The sequence below is a fragment of the Helianthus annuus genome, chromosome 3, assembly GCF_002127325.2.
Source record: "Helianthus annuus cultivar XRQ/B chromosome 3, HanXRQr2.0-SUNRISE, whole genome shotgun sequence".
In the NCBI taxonomy this organism is placed as follows: Eukaryota; Viridiplantae; Streptophyta; class Magnoliopsida; order Asterales; family Asteraceae; genus Helianthus; species Helianthus annuus.
The window spans coordinates 168,924,619-168,943,358 of NC_035435.2; the positions used below are offsets into that span (position 1 = coordinate 168,924,619).

The window sequence follows — 18,740 nt, forward strand, 5'->3', positions numbered from 1 at the left end:
TATACCTAATTTATCTCATGTCAGAAATTGAACCGTGGTCTTCTTCTTAAGAGTCAAAAGCATCTACCATCAGTCAAAGTTGGAATGGATTCAAAACATATCTTATCATCCTATAAAACACTCATGGGTTGGGTTATAATTAGTAACTTTAATTATGTTCTGTGAGTAAAAAAAAACCAGAATTTTCAATAAACATGTCCACATTACTTCTTATTTAGGATAACGTTTAGTTACATTGTATCTACTATGTGCGTGCATGCATATGTCCATTATGTATCAATTTATGTATACGCGTTTTAAATTAAATAGCTAATGTATAGTTTTAGGTCATTAATTAACACGTATTAAATCACTCATATATATTTACTTAATATTTTTCTAGCGTATTTGAGTGTATATACGTATATTGATTTACAACATGAAAAAAATATTATCCATTAAGTTTAAAATTAATGTTCCGATTTTTATTCACAAAGGATGTGATGTACCTCTTGATGACCAATGTGACAAACAAAAGCATACCACACCCTCTCACCATACAAAAAAACTAATATTATTATATTTCAAGATAATCTATTCTTTAAAGCATTATTCAATACATACTAAGAATCCATTATTTTTTTTATCATATAGGATATTATTTTTGGGATTTTAAGAATCCATTATTTTTTTACCATTTAGGATATTATTTTTGGGATTTTAATGATATTAAAAAGAAAAGCATTATTCAATACAGACTAAGAATACATTTTTTATCATTTAAAATATTATTTTTGGGATATTAATGATATTCAAAAGAAAAGTTGAACATTATTTTCCAATGGAATTCTAATTTCCAATAAGAATACATATTTTTTATCATTTAAAATATTATTTTTGGGATTTTAATGATATTCAAAAGAAACGTTGAAATTATTTTCCAATGGAATTCTAATTTCCAAAAAATATGTTAATAAATAATAAAAAAAATTAGAGCAGCCTATGGTCCTTAAACAAAGACAGAGTCTAGTCTGAGTAGCTTAACTTTTCCAACTTTCCAAAAAGAACTGAGTTCTTTGGTAACCGACCCGAACTATAGTCCTCTTAGCCAAGAAATAAGCTAGTTATTAAGCTCGGTGATCCATAGATACATATCCAAGTTTAAAAGCTTCTAAATCTTTGCCCATTGATTTTACTTTTTAAATCGCAGTTTAAAAATAAATAACTAATTAAAAAATAATAAAAAAACATAAATAATAATATTATTTATTTAAAGCAAAGGAAAAAGAAAGCTGAAACATTTACTTCGTATACAATACAACAAGAAGGAGAAGAAGCGAGGGTCATACACACACAAACACAACTTCTCTTTCTTTCTTTCTTTCTCTCTCTCATTCGCCATTTTCACCTTCTTTTCCTACCATTTATTAGATTCCTTTTCTTCCTCTTCTTCCATTTGATTATTATCATTATTATGCAGATGCTTATGTTCATATGAAACAACAATAACCCATCTAATTTCCCTTTTTTCCTCCATTATTTTACTTGGGTTTTCAACAAATTAAACCCCTTTTTCATTTTTCTTTTGGGGATTTCTTGAAATCTTTCTTTCAAATCTTTATTTGAAATCTTTATTTGAAATCTTTCTGTACCCAGTTGAAGTTTGTTCATAATATTTATGGGTTTTAATTTTTGTTGAAAAATGAGTTTTCTTTACAGAGAATAGTTCATCTCTTTGTTCTTTTTTAATTTTTTTTTTACTTTTAATTTGGATTTTATTTAATTTTTGTATATTTTAAGTGAAAAAAAAAATTGTTCAGAGATGGGAAAGCAAGGACCTTGCTGTCACTGTGGTGTTACAAGTGAGTTTATAATTTAGGGGACTTTGATTTATATAATAAAAATGGGTTCTTTGGATTTTTTTTGCTAATTTCTTTTGTTATAATTTGTTTCATATCCTAAGTTTTATAACTTTGTTTTTGGTATTTTGGTTTAGGATTGCAGAAATTACCTGGAAACAATTATTAACAACATACATGAATGATTATTGTGCTGATTATTGTCTGTTTATGAAACTTTTTTATATTTAATATCTTGCTTAAGAATAATTATTTGAGCCCTTGTTAGCTTCAATTGTATCTCAATGTAAAACACAAGAAATGGTTGAAATTTGAGGGGTTTTTTTTTTTTTTTTTTTTTTTTTTTTTTTTTTTTTTTTTTTTTAACTAGATGTTTGACTTGTTCAATATCAAATACAGAGTAATCTTTCTTTAATGCCATCATCTGTTTGATAATTCGCTTCGTGTTGTCGATCGAATTACCGTCTCATATGTGTTTCTGTTATTTGTAGCATATGAAGATTCCCTCACTATGAATATGCAATATAATTCTGTTACATTTATGTATATTGATATAGTTATTCAATCTAAAATATATGGAAAATTGGAATATGTTTCTAATTATGATACATGATCCTGTGTTATTTCTTGTTTAGCTCTACTGAATTTGTTATGTATATATTATATAAATAAATCTATGATATATATATATATTTAGTTCTTTTGTGACATTTTGCGAAAACGAATTGCGATTACAGGCACCCCGCTGTGGCGAAACGGGCCACCCGACAAGCCCGTATTGTGCAACGCATGCGGGTCGCGTTGGAGAACCAAAGGATCACTTGTAAACTACACGCCACTTCACGCTCGAGCCGAGCCTGATGATTTGATAGACCAAAGGGTTTCTAGAGTGAAGACTATATCCATTAAGAGCAAAGAGACAAAGTTACTAAAAAGAAAGCCGAATTACGACAATGTAGCAGGCGGAAACGGTACCGCTAGCATTACGCTCGGAAGCGGTGGCGGTGGCGGTGGCGGTGGGATTGGGTATGACTACCATAACCAGGCTTTTCGCAAAGCGTTTGATGAAGATACTAGTAATAGATCGAGTTCCGGCTCTGCTATATCGAATTCCGATGGCTATATGCAGTTTGCCAGCGCAGATGCTAGTGATTTGACCGGTACGTTACGTTAGAAAATCGTATATATAATCACTTTCGAAGCTCACATGTCCCTCTTTGACTTATCCAGGTCCAGCGCAATCATCGGTTGTTTGGGATACAATGGTACCGTCACGAAAACGAACATGTGTTAACCGACTAAAACAATCTCCTGTTGAGAAACTCACCAAAGATTTACACACCATTTTACATGAACAACAATCGTACTTTTCGGGTTCGTCAGAAGAAGATTTGATTTTCGAAAGTGATACACCGATGGTTTCGGTTGAAATAGGGCATGGGAGTGTTCTTATTCGTCATCCGAATTCCGTGGCTCGTGAAGAAGAGTCTGAAGCGAGTTCACTTTCTGTTGATACGAAAAACGAGGCTTATTCACGCTTCACTAATACTACCCTTCCTGTATATAATGCTAACAAGGGTGGAAATTTCTCAAGCCGGCCCAAAAAGCCCATTAATCAAGACCATTTGAACCGGTATATATATATGCGCGTAGATATACGTTTACTGATTAGACGACCTGAACACTTTTTTTTTCTAAACAAGCGAAATGCGTATACGTTTGTTGTTGATTATAGGGATGATGACGAAAAGTTGCACATACTCGTGAACCATAGTTCGCCACTGTACAACATTGATCTGAATGTAAGTTTAGTTTTACTTACATTTATATTAATTAATGCGGTAAAATATCGGATATCGGTCAAGGACTGATATATGAGATATAGGTTATCGCGGTGGGATATCGGTAAGTTTAGTATCATGCGGAATTTATATATATAGCAATTTAACACTAACAATTGTAGCAAGTAGGAACCGATTAAGGGGCTGTTTGGCAACATCTGAATGGTTAAGTGCTGAACGAGTAAGAGGTCTGAACCATTAAGAGCTTGTATAATGCTTAACCATTCAGAGGCAAATGTCTGACCAATTCAGATTAGAGGTCTTAACCATTCAGACTCTGTATAAATCTTAACCATTCAGAGGCAAATGTCTGAACCATTCAGACATCTGCTCGTGAAACAAACAGTCTGAACCATTAAATGCTGAACCAGTAAGAGGTCTGAACCATTAAGAGCCTCATTAAGAGGTAAACAAACAGCACCTAAGACTTAAAATACCAACATTTAACAGTAACAATTAACAATAAAGAGTTAAAACACTAATAGCAGCAATAAGAAGAAAGACAAATGGTAGAACTAAGAAGAAAGGTGCGGATATCGGGAATATCGGTGATATATCGGTTAAATATCGAAAATATCGGTCACTATCGCCTTCTGACCGATATTTGACACCGATATATTACATTGGGACCGATAATCGATATATCACTGATATTAACTGCATAGCCACGTAGGTTCGCCCCTGGTGGTTTTTTTTTTTTTTTTTTTTTTAAATTTAAGAGGGTGTTTGGATGCGCGTTTTGAAAGCAGTTGTACTCATGGGAACATTAACTTCATATTTTGCAGGATATTATCAACTTTGAAGAGTTTAAAAGTCAAATGACGTACGATGAACAGCAACAACTGCTTAAATATTTACCTCGTGTTGACACTCTTCAAGTTCCCGATAGGTTTGCATCGTATCTTATAATACTTATCTTACATCACTCACATGAATATAGACAAATCTAAAATAACGTGTTACGGATCGAAACCCCTAAGATTAGTGTTTGAAAACCATTCAAGACGGAAGTTTTGAGACGAAGAACTCCATTCGGTAATAAACGTGATAAGAACAAGCCGGCACGGATTGTATTGATATATCGAAAGAATTTACATCGTTAAGCACTGGCCTCTCTCTCTCAAGACTTATGATCCCTAACAAATGTACACGCTTATATCTCGGCACTTTACAACGAATGTCTCATTCGTTTAAACCTTGTTCATTCGTTTACAACACAATAACAAACACATATTCAGTACAGACTTTATCTAGCCTATTCGTACAGTAACGGACAGTGGCGAAATATATAAGGGGCGGGGAGGGGCGCCCGACCCCGGAACTTTTCGCTCAGTAGTGTTATATATGTAGTTTCCGTATAGAAATTTGAGTATATACGTTTTCGACCCCCCCCCCCCCCCCCCGCGCGCGGCCGGTTTGTCATTCGGGTCAAGCTTCGCCACTGGTAACGAACACACGGATATGCACCAACAAAGTTACTTAAGTTCATATTAATGATTGTAATATACATCTATTTTCAAACTTTACAGCCTCGAAAGCATGTTCGATAGCCCTCACTTTAAGGAGAACGTATCTTCCTTCCAGAAGCTTCTTGCTGAAGGGGTTTTCGATCTCTCTATACCAACAGTGAAAAACGAAGGCTGTAAAACATTGAAGAAGCTTGCGCTTTGTAGTGCTACAAAATCTGATTGGGTGGAGAAATATAATCAGCTTCAGGTTTGCATTCGAACGAAATAAAAATACCCGTATCGTCAAAATGAAATTTTTTGAAAACATTTACTTATTTACGCTAATTTTGGGTTTGTGTTTCGGTTAGGATACAAAACGTAAATATGACAATGGAGGGTCTGTAGTTGGTGGAGCGCGTAATGCCATGACACCTGGCCATTCTGTAAACGTAAAGAGATCTCGAGATGCCCTATTTCAACCATATCCAGGTCAGCATTGCATTTTAAAACAAAAATGTTAATGTTCAAATTTCAATCAAATAGGGGGGGGGGGGGGGGATATTCCACGGTCCTCCCAACCGCCGAGGTGATCCCACCTCGCAGACCGCCACCCAGCAAGCCTGAGTCTGGGGGTAAATCCGCTACCGTAGGGGCATTGGGAACGAGCAAGACTCGAACCCGCCACCTCCGGGTTAGAATGCGGGCTGGTGGCCATTGGGCTGACACCCAATGGTTAAATTTCAATCAAATACGCCCAAGTGTTAATTTGTTAAAATTGAATCTTTCAGGATCGAAGACTGCAATGAAGAGCCCGAAAAGACCATCAATGAAGGCAAGCTATGAGCACAAAGAGCCTACGGACAATGATGGGCCGGGCTTTAGCCCAAGAAGCTTGTTCGCGTTACCACCTGATCATAGCTCGCTAATGCTCGATTCACTAAAATACGCAGATGAAAATAGCGATCAAGACCTGTTGCTAGATGTGCCATCAAACAATTCTTTCCCTCAAGCAGAACTACTGCTACCAACCGCCCAAGCAAGCACTAGTAGTAGCTCAATATATCAAAATTTTGTGGGCCCGTGACACAAATTAGTCGAAACCTCTCTTTCTAGGGTTTACGTAGGTGACTATTCTATTATGATAACTTATGCCGGACCGTTGTAAACTCTGTAGCCTCAGTGTACTGAATAACTTGCTACCGCGGCTTTGTTGGTTATATTCGCACAGGATCTTATCGTTTGGGTTCGTTGTGTTTTGCACCGTAAACATTTAGGTTTGATGGTTGCGTTTTTTGGTTTTTTAATGTACGCGCTGACGAAAAGATTGTATTGTGAAAAGGTTATAATGATGGAAAATGGTAATCCCAAAAGATTTTGTATCCAACTTGGAGTTCACTTTGAAAGTTCTAAAAATGCAGAAAAGCAGTATTTAGGCACATAAGTTAACCATAGTTAGTATTTTTTATATATTGAGTGTGGGTAGGATTTATTAATGTCTTTTGTTGTTTGCTTTTTGTATTTTAGTGGTGATTATTGATTAGGTTATGCCTAATTATTGTGGAGTTGTTATGCTAATTTTGTTTTCCCATGATTAACATATGCACTCCTTTGATTAGTTGATTACTTATCTTCCCAAAAACCATTCTTATTTAAACTTGTAGGGTCTTTTTATATTTAGATTTATATTTTCATTCTCAAAATGATGTGAATTTTATATTAGGCAAATTGGATTTAAATAATCTCAATTTTCTAAATTTGGCCGATAATAATCCCAACTTAGTTATTTGCCGATAATAGATAATAGTCTGTGTTAAAAATAGCTTAACGGAGTTAAGTTTTTTTCCGAATTACAAACCGATGTTTTAGGGCTTTTGATTAGAACGAGGATACAAGTTGATTGATGTAAAATTTACTTCGAAATACTACCCCAAACGACGAAAAGGTGCTTCAATTCGGGTGTTTAAACTTCCAATTAACAAAAATCAAGCCGTTTGGAGCACCGTTTCGAAGTAAGTTTTACATAAATCTACTTGTATCCTCGTTCTGATCAAAATCCCAAAAACATCGGTTTATAATTCGGAAAAACACTTAACTCTGTTAAACTATTTTTAACGATGGACTGTTATCAGCCAAAAGTGGACCAATTTGGATTATTATCGGCAAATAACTGAGTTGGGATTATTATCAGCCAAATTGAGAAAGTTAAGATTATTTAAATCCAATTTGCCTATTGTAATTTTATAATGGAAGTAAGGGAGAAAGATGTCATATTTAAAAATGTTTTGACTATGTGGGAAGCATGTGAATTAGGTTTGAAAGGTAGTGCTCTCTTGCATGAATGATGGTGATTAGATCTTTACCTAGAACCATACATGTGTGATAAAAAGGGAAGAAAAGCCCAAAAGCATGCATTATATATATATTTTCTATTATATGCAAGCCAATCAATGGTGAACTTTACTCAAGAAATAGCTTTTATAGGAACATATGAAACAATACACCTAAACTTAGGTATATACATGGCTAATAATATTCAAGAAATTTACATGTTGTGTTTGTTTCAATAATGCTTCACCATCATGATGTCACATCATTGCATAGGGGTATATTAGTATATAGTATTTAACTCTTTTATCTTTTGCATATTGTACATGAAAGATGCATATCTGTTTTTGGATAAAAGGGACCTTACACTTTGTGCTCAATGGCTATCAACCCACTTTGGGTGACTAGCGCGAAAGCCCTATAAACCGAACATCATAGATACCCTGAAAAAGGATTCCACTAGAACTAAAGATTAAAAGACAAATGATCGAACGGATCGAATGGATTAATGGAAACTCCATTATAGCACCTCAAATAGATGCAAAGTCAATAATAACGTTTTTTTTCTGCAAGCAAACGAATATAATTTCATGTCATATCGGATATGTAAATCACGGGATCAAATGGAAAACTCCATTATAGCAACCCAAATTGATGCAAAGTCGATAACAACATTTCTTGCACGCAAACTAATAGAATTCTATGTCATATCGGACATGTAAAACCCGTGACACATATAAAGTTTTTCTGTAACAAAATAAAATCTCTAAAAAGTTAAATTAGGGTAGGCTGGAGAAGTGAAGTTGGATAACAAAAATATTCCGGCATTTAATTAGAATATCTCATATTTGTATAAAATTTAATCATGAAAATTAATTAAAACCATTCCAATGGTAATATCTCCACTTATTGTTATTAATTACTGGTTTTCTCAATTCATGCTCACATTTATAATATAAAAAATCCATTCAAGAGTGATAGTAGTAGATAACCACCTACTTCAAAACAAGAACTTTTATCTAAAGTTATATACAAACCTAATACACAGACAAAGATCACCAAACAACCTCTGCCAAAAGATATAATAAGTTCTTGAAAAAGATAGCTTTTACCAGTTTTTTTTTTCTTTGAGATTAAAGCTTTAATCTTGAAGACCTTCAAGTAGGCGCCACCACCATCAATATCTTCAAAGCATGATTCGAGACATCAATATGAACCCTCAATTTTGCATACTTACCCTGCCTCAGTTACCTTTGTCTTGCACTTACATAAAAATGGCAATGCATGTAACTTACATGATTGAGTTCGATACTTCTAAGGGCGGATCTATTAAGGGCTCAGGGGTGCCCGACTACCTGGGATACCCCTCAACTTTCTTGGCGAAGTGCAGAACACCCTTGAATGCATAGTGAAAGTTCTTTTTTCTCCGTTTTATGAATGTAGGGTAATTTTTTTTGGGATACCCCTCAACTTTCTTGGCGAAGTGCAGAATACCCCTGAATGCACCGTGAAAGTTCTTTTTTTTCTCCGTTTTATGAATGCAGGGTAATTTTTTTTATTGGATACCCCTCAACTTTCTTGACGAAGTGCAGAATACCCCTGAATGCACAATGAAAATTCTTTTTTTTTTCTCCGTTTTATGAATGTAGGGTAATTTTATTTTTTGGGATACCCCTGAATTTTTCTTCTAGATCCGTCACTAATACTTCCATAACTTTCTAGAGCTCCTATCATCCTCTTATCTATCAGGGACATTTTCACAAACACCTTACGTGCGTTTTCAATTGGCGAATCGGTTAACCACGCCCTATAACCTCCTGTTACCCAAATTCCGATTTTGATCTCATTAACCCCAAATCACCACATCATTGTCTTCCAAACAGACCCCCTATGACTCCCGCTCATAATCATCCTGTTGTCTCTCAGGGACATTTTCACAAACACCTTATGTGCGTTATCAATTGACAAAATAATTAACCATTCTCCCCAATCTTTCGTTACCCAAATTCCAATTCTTAACCTCATTAACCCTAAAGCACCACATCATTATTTCCGATCGACAGCTTCGCTACTTATTTACGGCACCTGATTACCGCAGGAATTCTGAGAATGAGGTCGTTGTTACTCATAAATCTGGTAAGCTGTTCAGCAGAGAGCCCGTTGTGATTCCGATTAGGTATGATCGGAGAAGAAGATAGGTCGCCGGCGATCTCAGTCTCCGAGCAGCAGGGTAAGCTCTCTGTTTCTTAAGGTCAGTTTCCCGCCAAATTTGTATTACTTGTGTGGTTAGGTACTGGTATTTTCCCGCCTTCATGTGGGGGTTGTTAAAACTTAAACGAAGTATTTTTAAATAGCCCCCCCTGTATTTTAAATGATGTTTCATGTTTGACCCTATAAAATGACAAAATAGCTAAAGTGACAGTTGAAAGTGTTTTTTGCTTTTCATTTGGAGTAAATTGCCAAAATCGTCCCTAAAGTTTGGGTATTTTTGAATTTTCATACAAAACAACCTTTTTTTTGTACCATACTGCCCTTTACTTTTGGGATTTTTTGTCGTTTTCATTCAAACGTCTGGAACAAAAAACTCCCAAAAGTGAAATGAAATATGGTACAAAAAATTGTTTTGAATGAAACGGGCAAACATGCCAAAACCTCAAAGACACGATTTTGACAATTTACTCTTTTATTTGCAGTTATTAAAAGTTTTTTTTCGTTCAAAGAAGTAAAGAACTCAATATTGTTTTATGACATATAAGATATAGTTTAGATGTTAGATTTACTAGAGTAAGGTATATTAAGCTTTTTTTCTCTTGAAACTAAAAGTTCAATTTTGTTATATTTTAAAAATGGCAAAATTAAACGTATGTTTACGGTTTATAATTTAGCAAAAATTAAGTTTTGACTTTTTATATTATCGAAATGTGAACAATCGTACATAAAATTGTTGATAACTAGATTTTACTTTATAGGAAAATAGAGAACACTAGTGTACATCACTGCAATGTTTTAAAAACCGGTTTAAACCGGCCGGTTGAACCGGTTAAACCGGATACCGGATGTTTGGCCGGCACGAATCATACCGGTAAACTAAGGAAACGGCAAAGAAGTTGTACCGCCGGTAAATTGGGTTATACCGGTTTAAACCAGTATACCGGTACCGGTTTGTACCAGGACAAAGATCAAAATTTTGAACTTTTAATTTTTAGGTGCCTAAAAAAGGTGATTATTTACTTTCTTGGTTAAAGTGTAAAATTTAGCGTCCACAATTGACAATCCATATCGATCAAACTTCTTCCTCACTCAAAGATAAAAAATCATTGAGTTTTTCAAATTAAGTTATTCAACAGATCATCTAGGTTTACCTTTTTTTGACTTTTATTCAATCATTCATGTTGTTAATTGTTATAGTGTTTGCTAATTGCTATATAATGGGTATTTAATCATAAACTTCTAGATAATTTTTTTATTATAGATTAACTTTTGGAATATTTTTTTTATTATGGACTGATGTAGTTTAGGATTATTTTTTGAGTTGTAAATATATTTTATGGATTTATATAGTTAATTAGTTAACACGGTTGAACCGTCCGATACAACCCGGTTCAACCGGTTGAACCATTTCTGATTCTAACCCGATACGATTAAAATACCGGTTTTTAAAACATTGCATCACTGTTGTAGAAATCACGTTTAGGCGAAAATTAATCGTTCATCGAAGACCTACCGCCCAGACTTGACCAAATCAGTCAAATTAGGCGGTCAAAGTCAAAAATTGGTCAAACTCGCCTAAAATAGGTCAAAATTGAATGAAGTTCGGTCAAAATTGGACCAATTAGGTCAAGTAAAACGACTTCTTACCTCGAAAATAGGATGATACTCATGATTTCGAACCAAATCGGATGATACTCCATGAAGGAGTTTATGCGTCTTATGCGTTTAATGAATGAAGAGATGAAGGGAGAGAAAAGTGAAGGATATGAACGATGGGGATGATTAGATTTATATTAGTTTGGGTATTTTAACATTTAACCACCCTTCATCTTTACTAGTTTATATTTGGTCCCTAAACTTGTGAATTTCTACATAAAAAGTATTAAACTAACATTATATATGTATAATATTGGAAAGTTATACATACAAATCTCAATACAATTAATCCCGATTAATCTCTAGGCGGTACCTAATCGCCTGACTAACGCCTTATAAAACATAGGTATACATTATTGTTTTTTTCTATAAAATAAACTTAGGCGTGACTAGGGTGGACAGTAGATCCGAATATTCGAAGTCTTTGATACTCATTTATATGTGTAGGGTAAAGTTTTTGTACAAATAATCTTAACATACTAAACATACAAATTGAAGGAAAACTCAAAAAGACAAGGTGACATTTTTGTAATTATCAATAACTATCAAAGTTACTCTACAAATATACCTAAAAAACCTAAAAAAAACCTACCCCCCCCCCCCCCCGCCCCCCCAAAAAAAAACCTAAAAAAACCTAACCCCCCCCCACCCCCCAAAAACCTAAAAAAAACCTAACCCCCCCCCCCCACCCACCCCCACCCCCACCCAAGCTAAAATGTTAAAAACTAAACCCCCAAAAAACCTAAAAAAATAAAAAAAAAACACACAAATTATTTTATTTTATTTTTTTAACATTTTTTATTAAAAAATCGCTACTTTTAGTAGCAGCAAAAAAAAATATAACAAAATGTAGCGATTTTTTAATAAAAAATGTTAAAAAAATTGTGTTTTTTATGTATTTTTGGTTGAGTTCACATTTGTAAAGTAACTTTGATAGTTGGTGGTAATTACAAAAATGTCACCTTGTCTTTTTAAGTTTTCCTTCAATTTGTATGTTTAGTATGTTAAGATTATTTATATTTGATCTTTTGCCTATATGTGTAACATGTTGCTAAAATAAATCTCCTTTACAAATTTTAATGTTTAGGTGTATGTTGGTGACTGATTACAGTAATTCTCATGTAGCATATTTGGAATTTTGGATTATTATCTTTATCGTTCCAAATTTTTCGGATGTCCCTTGGGGGACGGATGATTATCTTTAGGGCTGTAAACAAACTAAACGTTCGGCGAACAATTCGTGAACCGTTCAGCGGGAAGTTTGTTTGTGTTTGTTCGTTTATTTAACAAACGAACACGAAATTTCGTTCATTTAGTTAAACAGTTAAACGAACAAACATGAACAGAGGTCGCGTTCGTTCGTTTATGTTCGTGAACGTTTGTTAACGTGTTCGTTTGTGTTCGATAAATCATTAGTGTTTTTAGTTTTTATATTTATTTAAATACTTCAAAATTCCAACAAATTAAATATTTAATAAGTGTCAGTGTATTATATATTTTGTTCATGGACGATTATTTGTGTTCGTTTTTTTTTCCATTTGTGTTCATGAACATTAGTTTGTGCTCATTTGTGTTCTTCAACGTTTGTTTTTGTGCGTTGCCTAAAATTAACAAACAAACACGAACGAACACGAACAAGTTCATTTTCTTACCAAACAAACACGAACATAAGTTCGATAAGTGTTCGTGAACGGTTCGCGAACACATATATTTTCTAACAAACGAACACGAACAATGCCCTGTTCGTGTTTGTTCGGTTCGTTTGCAGCCCTAATTATCTTTGTAAAACACATTTTTTAAATTTAGAGTGAACTGTCATTTTAGTCCCTGAGTTTTTGTTCAAATTGTCATTTTAGTCCAAATAGTTTTTTTTTTCTCCTCTGTGTCCCTGACTTTTCCTTTTTCTTGCCATTTTGATCACATTGACTAATTTAGTCTAAAAACCAGGTTATAATCAGAGGTATTTTTGGCATTACATTATTATGAGGTTTATAAATTATGTTGTAAACTACCCATGGTTATCACTACACAACAGTTATGCCAAAAATACCCCTGGTTATAATCAGATTTTTAGACTGAGTTAGACAATGTGATCAAAATGGCAAGAAAATGGAAAAGTCAGGGACACAGAGAAAAAAAAGTATTTGAACTAAAATGGCAATTTTGACCAAATCTCAAGGACTAAAATGGCAATTTACTCATTAAAAAAAAAACATAACTGATACTTATACAATTTTGCATACGATTTATTTGGTATTAAATATTTATTGAAACAGCCGCAATTTAATTGTATACTTATTATCGCTTATCGTTTACGCAATATGCTTTTATCATATGATACAAGTAGACATAGATAATTTTTTTTAACGGTGAGAATCTAGTTGAAAGAGATTTCACACTCTTCAAATAGAGAGCCTTAACCCCCACTTTGATCAGACTATGTTGTCTTAACTAGGCTCACGCTGGCTGTACTTGATTAAAAGTGAAAATGGCGCCTGTGGTCGAAATATGAATTCCATTTAATGTTATCCATTTGGATACCCACATTTGACAAAGATAGAAAATAAACACAACCACATGACATGACACATCTATCATGTTTTAGATTTTTTATGGTGTAGGAAAGTCGCATTGCATAAACTGATTTAAAAGTCTCGATAACCCATAAATCTATTTCTCGATCAATTGGAGTGATTACGCTTAATTATTCGATAATACCTCATGGTTAACTCAAAACAATCGTCAATCAAACACGTTCAATGAGTATCAAATAAGTAGTGATGAGTAAATTGTATAATCCACACTCGTATAAATTCGACATCCAGTATGTAAAGCTAACTAGATAAATATGTCAAACCAATCTCAATCCAACTGAGTAGTTGTAATTTTAAAACCTAACTATTTTATCATATTCTTAGTTATTTTTGTATGAGGAGTGGGTAGCCAACTTGACAAATGCAAGTTAAACTAATGGGGAAGACTATTGTAACGCCCCAAAATCTGAATGTTAATATTTGTCGGATGTTCCTTTATGACACGTCATGAAATAAATAACTAGGCTATTTAACCTAGTTAAGGTATGGTCAAAAGTATTAAGTGATGAAAGGTAGTGTCAGTTATGTTTTAAAGGAAAACCCGAGGGGCTAAAGTGGAACAAATGAAAGTTGTTTACTAATTAAAAGATCAACACACACACACAAAAACACACATACGTGTGTGTTCATGAAGCTTCAGGAGCTCTCAAGAGCTCCAAACCCTAAACATGAAAGATCATCCAAATCGAAAGGCTAAATGATGCTTAAATCCATAACCGAGCATGGATTAATGATCACCAACACGAGGAGATCATAAGGTATGTTTTAAATCTAAGATTGGTGATCATGGGTGAAGTGGGTTATGCTCTAATCCGTGAGATAATATGAAATTGATTATGTATAAGGGTTAGAAACATCATATAGAACATGGGTTATGTAAGGTTTGTGTTAATTTGAAGTTTAGATGTGAAACCCGTTTGTTATGGTGAGGAAGATGACTTGAATCACCATTTATGTTTAATTCTTGTTGAAAGAATGATGTATTATGTGGGTATGACGAATTATTGTTAGATGAAAGTATAGGAATATGATGATGTTATGTTTAATGTTCATTTGGTATGATACATGATGATTAGTAGTTGGTTTTGATGGGTTATGTATGAGTTTAGAAGAATTGTGCATGAAATAGTTGTACGTTATGCTTAAAAAGTAGTACTCACATCAAGTGAATGATGAAATGTATATAGTGTCGTCCGTATAGTCGATTATGATGTTACGGGTATATGATGATAAGTCGATAGTTAAGTATGGTTAATAGTTGACTTTTGAAAGTCAACTAAGTATAAGAAACATGATTTGACTCGTTGTCGTAAATGTAGGTTGATGGGAAGTCGTATGGTACATGTTATAGCAATCCGTGTTAAATGTAATGACATGATGAGTTACATGAGTTTAATGTATACGAATATGATTATATGAAGTTGATTATGTATTTTAATGCTTGTTAGAAATGACTAAGGAAAGTTAAGTGTGAAATTATGCGAGTGATATGATTGTTACATGTACAAGGGTGTATGCTAATAAGAGTGTGATTTCGATGAAATGAAAGTATAGGAATCACGTCGAGGCGGACTCAAGCATGAGGTGTTAACGGGTCAAGAAGAAGCAAGGAATCGGATACGAGCACGGGCGCATAAGGTAAGTGATTTCCGTAATCACTTCTTAGTTTAAGTAAGTGATAAAGTGATGTAACTAATTAAACAGGATGTTTGAGGTCAAATATGTGTTAAAGTCTTTCGTTGTAAATGATGGGATTAAAGTTGACCAAAATGCCCTTGATGGGTATTTTGGGGTAAACGATCTTAAAAGTAGTTTAGAGACAAGTTATACGATTAGTGTAATGTTATGGACAGGTATGGAAGCGAGGAGTATGGTCTAGGTATGTCATAAACCAATTAACGCGCAAATACCCTTAACGGGTCAAAAATAAGCATATGAATGACAATGTGTTAAGAGGATGCATAATGTCCAAGAATTTAGTATTTTATGATAGTTGTCACTGATATTATTAGGTTTATAAGAGTGTATGGTAAAGCAAACAAGTTACGTTGATGAATGTATGAATGGGTCGAAGTTTGGGTAAGAGGGAAATAAGCCGATAGAGTGCAAGTTAAGAATTTCCTTAATCCGGACATGGGATTTTAAGTTCATATGATAGGATGTGAAGTTACAAGCATGTAGGAAGAAACGGGAGGTTAAACGGGTAAACGGTCCAAAAGTTATGCGTGTTTTAGTGCGTACGGACGACGAAACGGATCTGCAGGAAAAGTGGTTTTCTAGAGGGCGTCGCCGACGGGGGTCAAGGCCGTCGCCGACGGGCTCTCAAAACCACAAAAACGAGCGATGGCTTAAGTGACTGGATACGGGATAATTGGACGACGGGCATTTTAAGAGGGCGTCGCCGACGGTCTTTGGACCCGTCGACGACGGGTTGTCTAGCCCGTTTCTCCGATTTCTTTTTGTTGCACTTCCGTATGATCCGTAACGCATCCCGGTACATCGTTTTTGACACGATGATTTGTAAGCATGGCACGTAAGAAGCATGTAGGTATGTAAGTAGGTATGTAAGTATACTCGTATGATTGTTTTATGAGTCTGAATGTATGTGTTTAGGTGTGTATGTAGACAAAACGTATATGTATGCAAGTGTGATACGTACAAGTGTATGCTTGTATGTGAGGATGAAAGAAAGGTATGTACGTATGTAGTGGTGTATGTAAGTATGTATAACGATATATATATACTAGAGTATGAATGTATGTAATGTTGTAGGAAAGATATGTATTAATGTAGATGTGTATGTATGTATGTATAAAGGTATGTACGAGTGTACGCATGTATGTAAAGATGTAGGAAAGGTATGTACGTATGTAGATGTGTATGTACGTATGTATAAAGATATGTATGAGTGTATGCATGTATGTAAAGATGTAGGAAAGGTATGTATGTATGTATGCATGTATGTATGTAATTGTGTAAATGCCCCGTACTGCGCTTTGATGACTTAAAAGTGCAGAAATTGGTATAAACGGGTCAAAACAGCAAAGTAGGAAAGATATGCAGAAGCTACCGTAAATTACGGTACCACCGTAATTTACGGTGGAGGGTAAATCTTTACGGTGGTTCTTTACTGATTTACGGTAGAACCATAAACGTCCAGCGCCCACCGTAAATTACGGTGACCACCGTAATTTACGGTGGAGCCCAGCCAAAATTGTCAAGTTATGTATAATTTCATATTTCGAATCCGTTCTAAGCGTATACTTAATTATGTGAAAATTGAAGGATTTTAACATTATTATCTTGTTAAATTTGTATGTATGTAGATGTGAATGTATGTTTGTATGTAAGTACGTATGTAAGCATGATTTAGACACGTGACAGGTGACCGGGGTGTGGGCATTCCAAACAACCCCTGTGACAGGTGCAGGTATGTCATTGAAGACACTAACCATATGTTCGGAAATTGCTTATGGTCTAGAAGCATTTGGTGACAAATATGTGTTTGGATGAGGATTCCGGTTCCGTTGAATATGAACACTCTAAAAGGGATTATGGAGGCTATAGCTCTGAACCCGGGGTTGAGAGTTTGGAAAAGAGCGGTGCACACAGTCACACTAGCTACAATTTGGAGGATTTGGCACACTAGGAACCTAAAGGTTTTCGAATGGAACTTTATTACGACCCGGGAGACGGTGTCTCTTATTAAAGAAGACGCCTTCTTGTGGGTTAGTAACAGATCAAACCGGCCAACGCTGAAGTGGGACAAGTGGGTTGACTTCGATATTGTTGATATGATGTAGTGTCTTGGGCCATTGTGGCGGGTTTTTTGTCGTTTCTGTTTTGTTTTTATTTTTTTTCAGCTTCTAGTTGGCTATATATATATATATATATATATATATATAGGGTCAGGATTTAGGGAAAACGGTGAAAAGTGTGAGAACAATGAGAACGCTTATGGATCGTCCGATCATAACAATCTATGGACTAGATTGGCGGTGGCGTTTTCGTAAATAACATCAATTTTATTACATGGACGCGATTCATTAAGGGTAAAAAGGTCTTTTACTGCTCAAATTCAAAACGCCAAACTAAAATGAGAAACACACCATTCAAAACGAATAAAACACCATTAATACAAAAACGCCAAAGCTTAATGATAAAACGCGTTGCAGACTTACAGATAGAAGAAACAAACAGTAACTGAAAGTCAATTATTAACATTTATTAGAAGAAACTCCCTCCTAAACTACGCGCCAAAAACATCATTATATAAACGACGTTAACATCTCTTCCATAATCACTTCCATTGATCATACTAAAAACACCATCTTTTACCAAAACGCCATATTTAAGCAAACCGCCAAAATGGCAACCATCGTTTCATGGAGATACACCCTGAGAATCAGAAGATTCGTCATATGTTTTGACAACAGAAGAAGAGTGTTTGTTAAAACAATCAAAACAATTTTGAAAATGGAAGAAAAGGTACAGAGGGGTATCCTATTGCTTGACATCCCTCTTGATAACGAATGTGATGAAACACATAAGGTTATGAGAAGATTAACCAGAAAATTTGGACCAAGCAAAGCAAATGCAAAAATGGACCCAGTCATCACATCATGGCGTTGTTTTGGTCAAATATTACCGAATCAATTAAGTGATCAAATTAGTTTGCTAATGATGTTTGCAAAAAATATGTTAGGTTGATTTTTTATGAAAACAGTTTCAGAATATAGCTCGAGTATATCAAGCTATACCAATAATCAAACAATGAGCAGTAAAAGTAAAAGTAGACACATGATGTACGTGGAAAGCCCTTGATCA

General features: G+C 34.6%; 1 protein-coding gene across 1 annotated transcript; it reads left to right on the forward strand.

Moving 5' to 3' along the window:
• The first annotated feature begins 1,308 nt into the window (after positions 1-1,308).
• Positions 1,309-6,511, forward strand: LOC110930749 (GATA transcription factor 26). The gene is made up of 8 exons (XM_022174116.2): positions 1,309-1,841; positions 2,576-2,998; positions 3,069-3,471; positions 3,574-3,640; positions 4,465-4,568; positions 5,209-5,395; positions 5,496-5,616; positions 5,916-6,511. Exons 1-8 carry the CDS (start codon positions 1,802-1,804, stop codon positions 6,209-6,211), a joined length of 1,641 nt encoding a protein of 546 aa, XP_022029808.1. The 5' UTR covers positions 1,309-1,801; the 3' UTR covers positions 6,212-6,511.
• Positions 6,512-18,740: the final 12,229 nt, after the last annotated feature.

Bases quoted from the DNA above. Each gene is read 5' to 3' on its own strand.
- LOC110930749 (XM_022174116.2), top strand. From the start codon at position 1,802: ATGGGAAAGCAAGGACCTTGCTGTCACTGTGGTGTTACAA. The intron at 2,999-3,068 runs GTACGTTACGTT...TGACTTATCCAG, and splicing joins AGATGCTAGTGATTTGACCG to GTCCAGCGCAATCATCGGTT. The intron at 5,617-5,915 runs GTCAGCATTGCA...TGAATCTTTCAG, and splicing joins CCTATTTCAACCATATCCAG to GATCGAAGACTGCAATGAAG.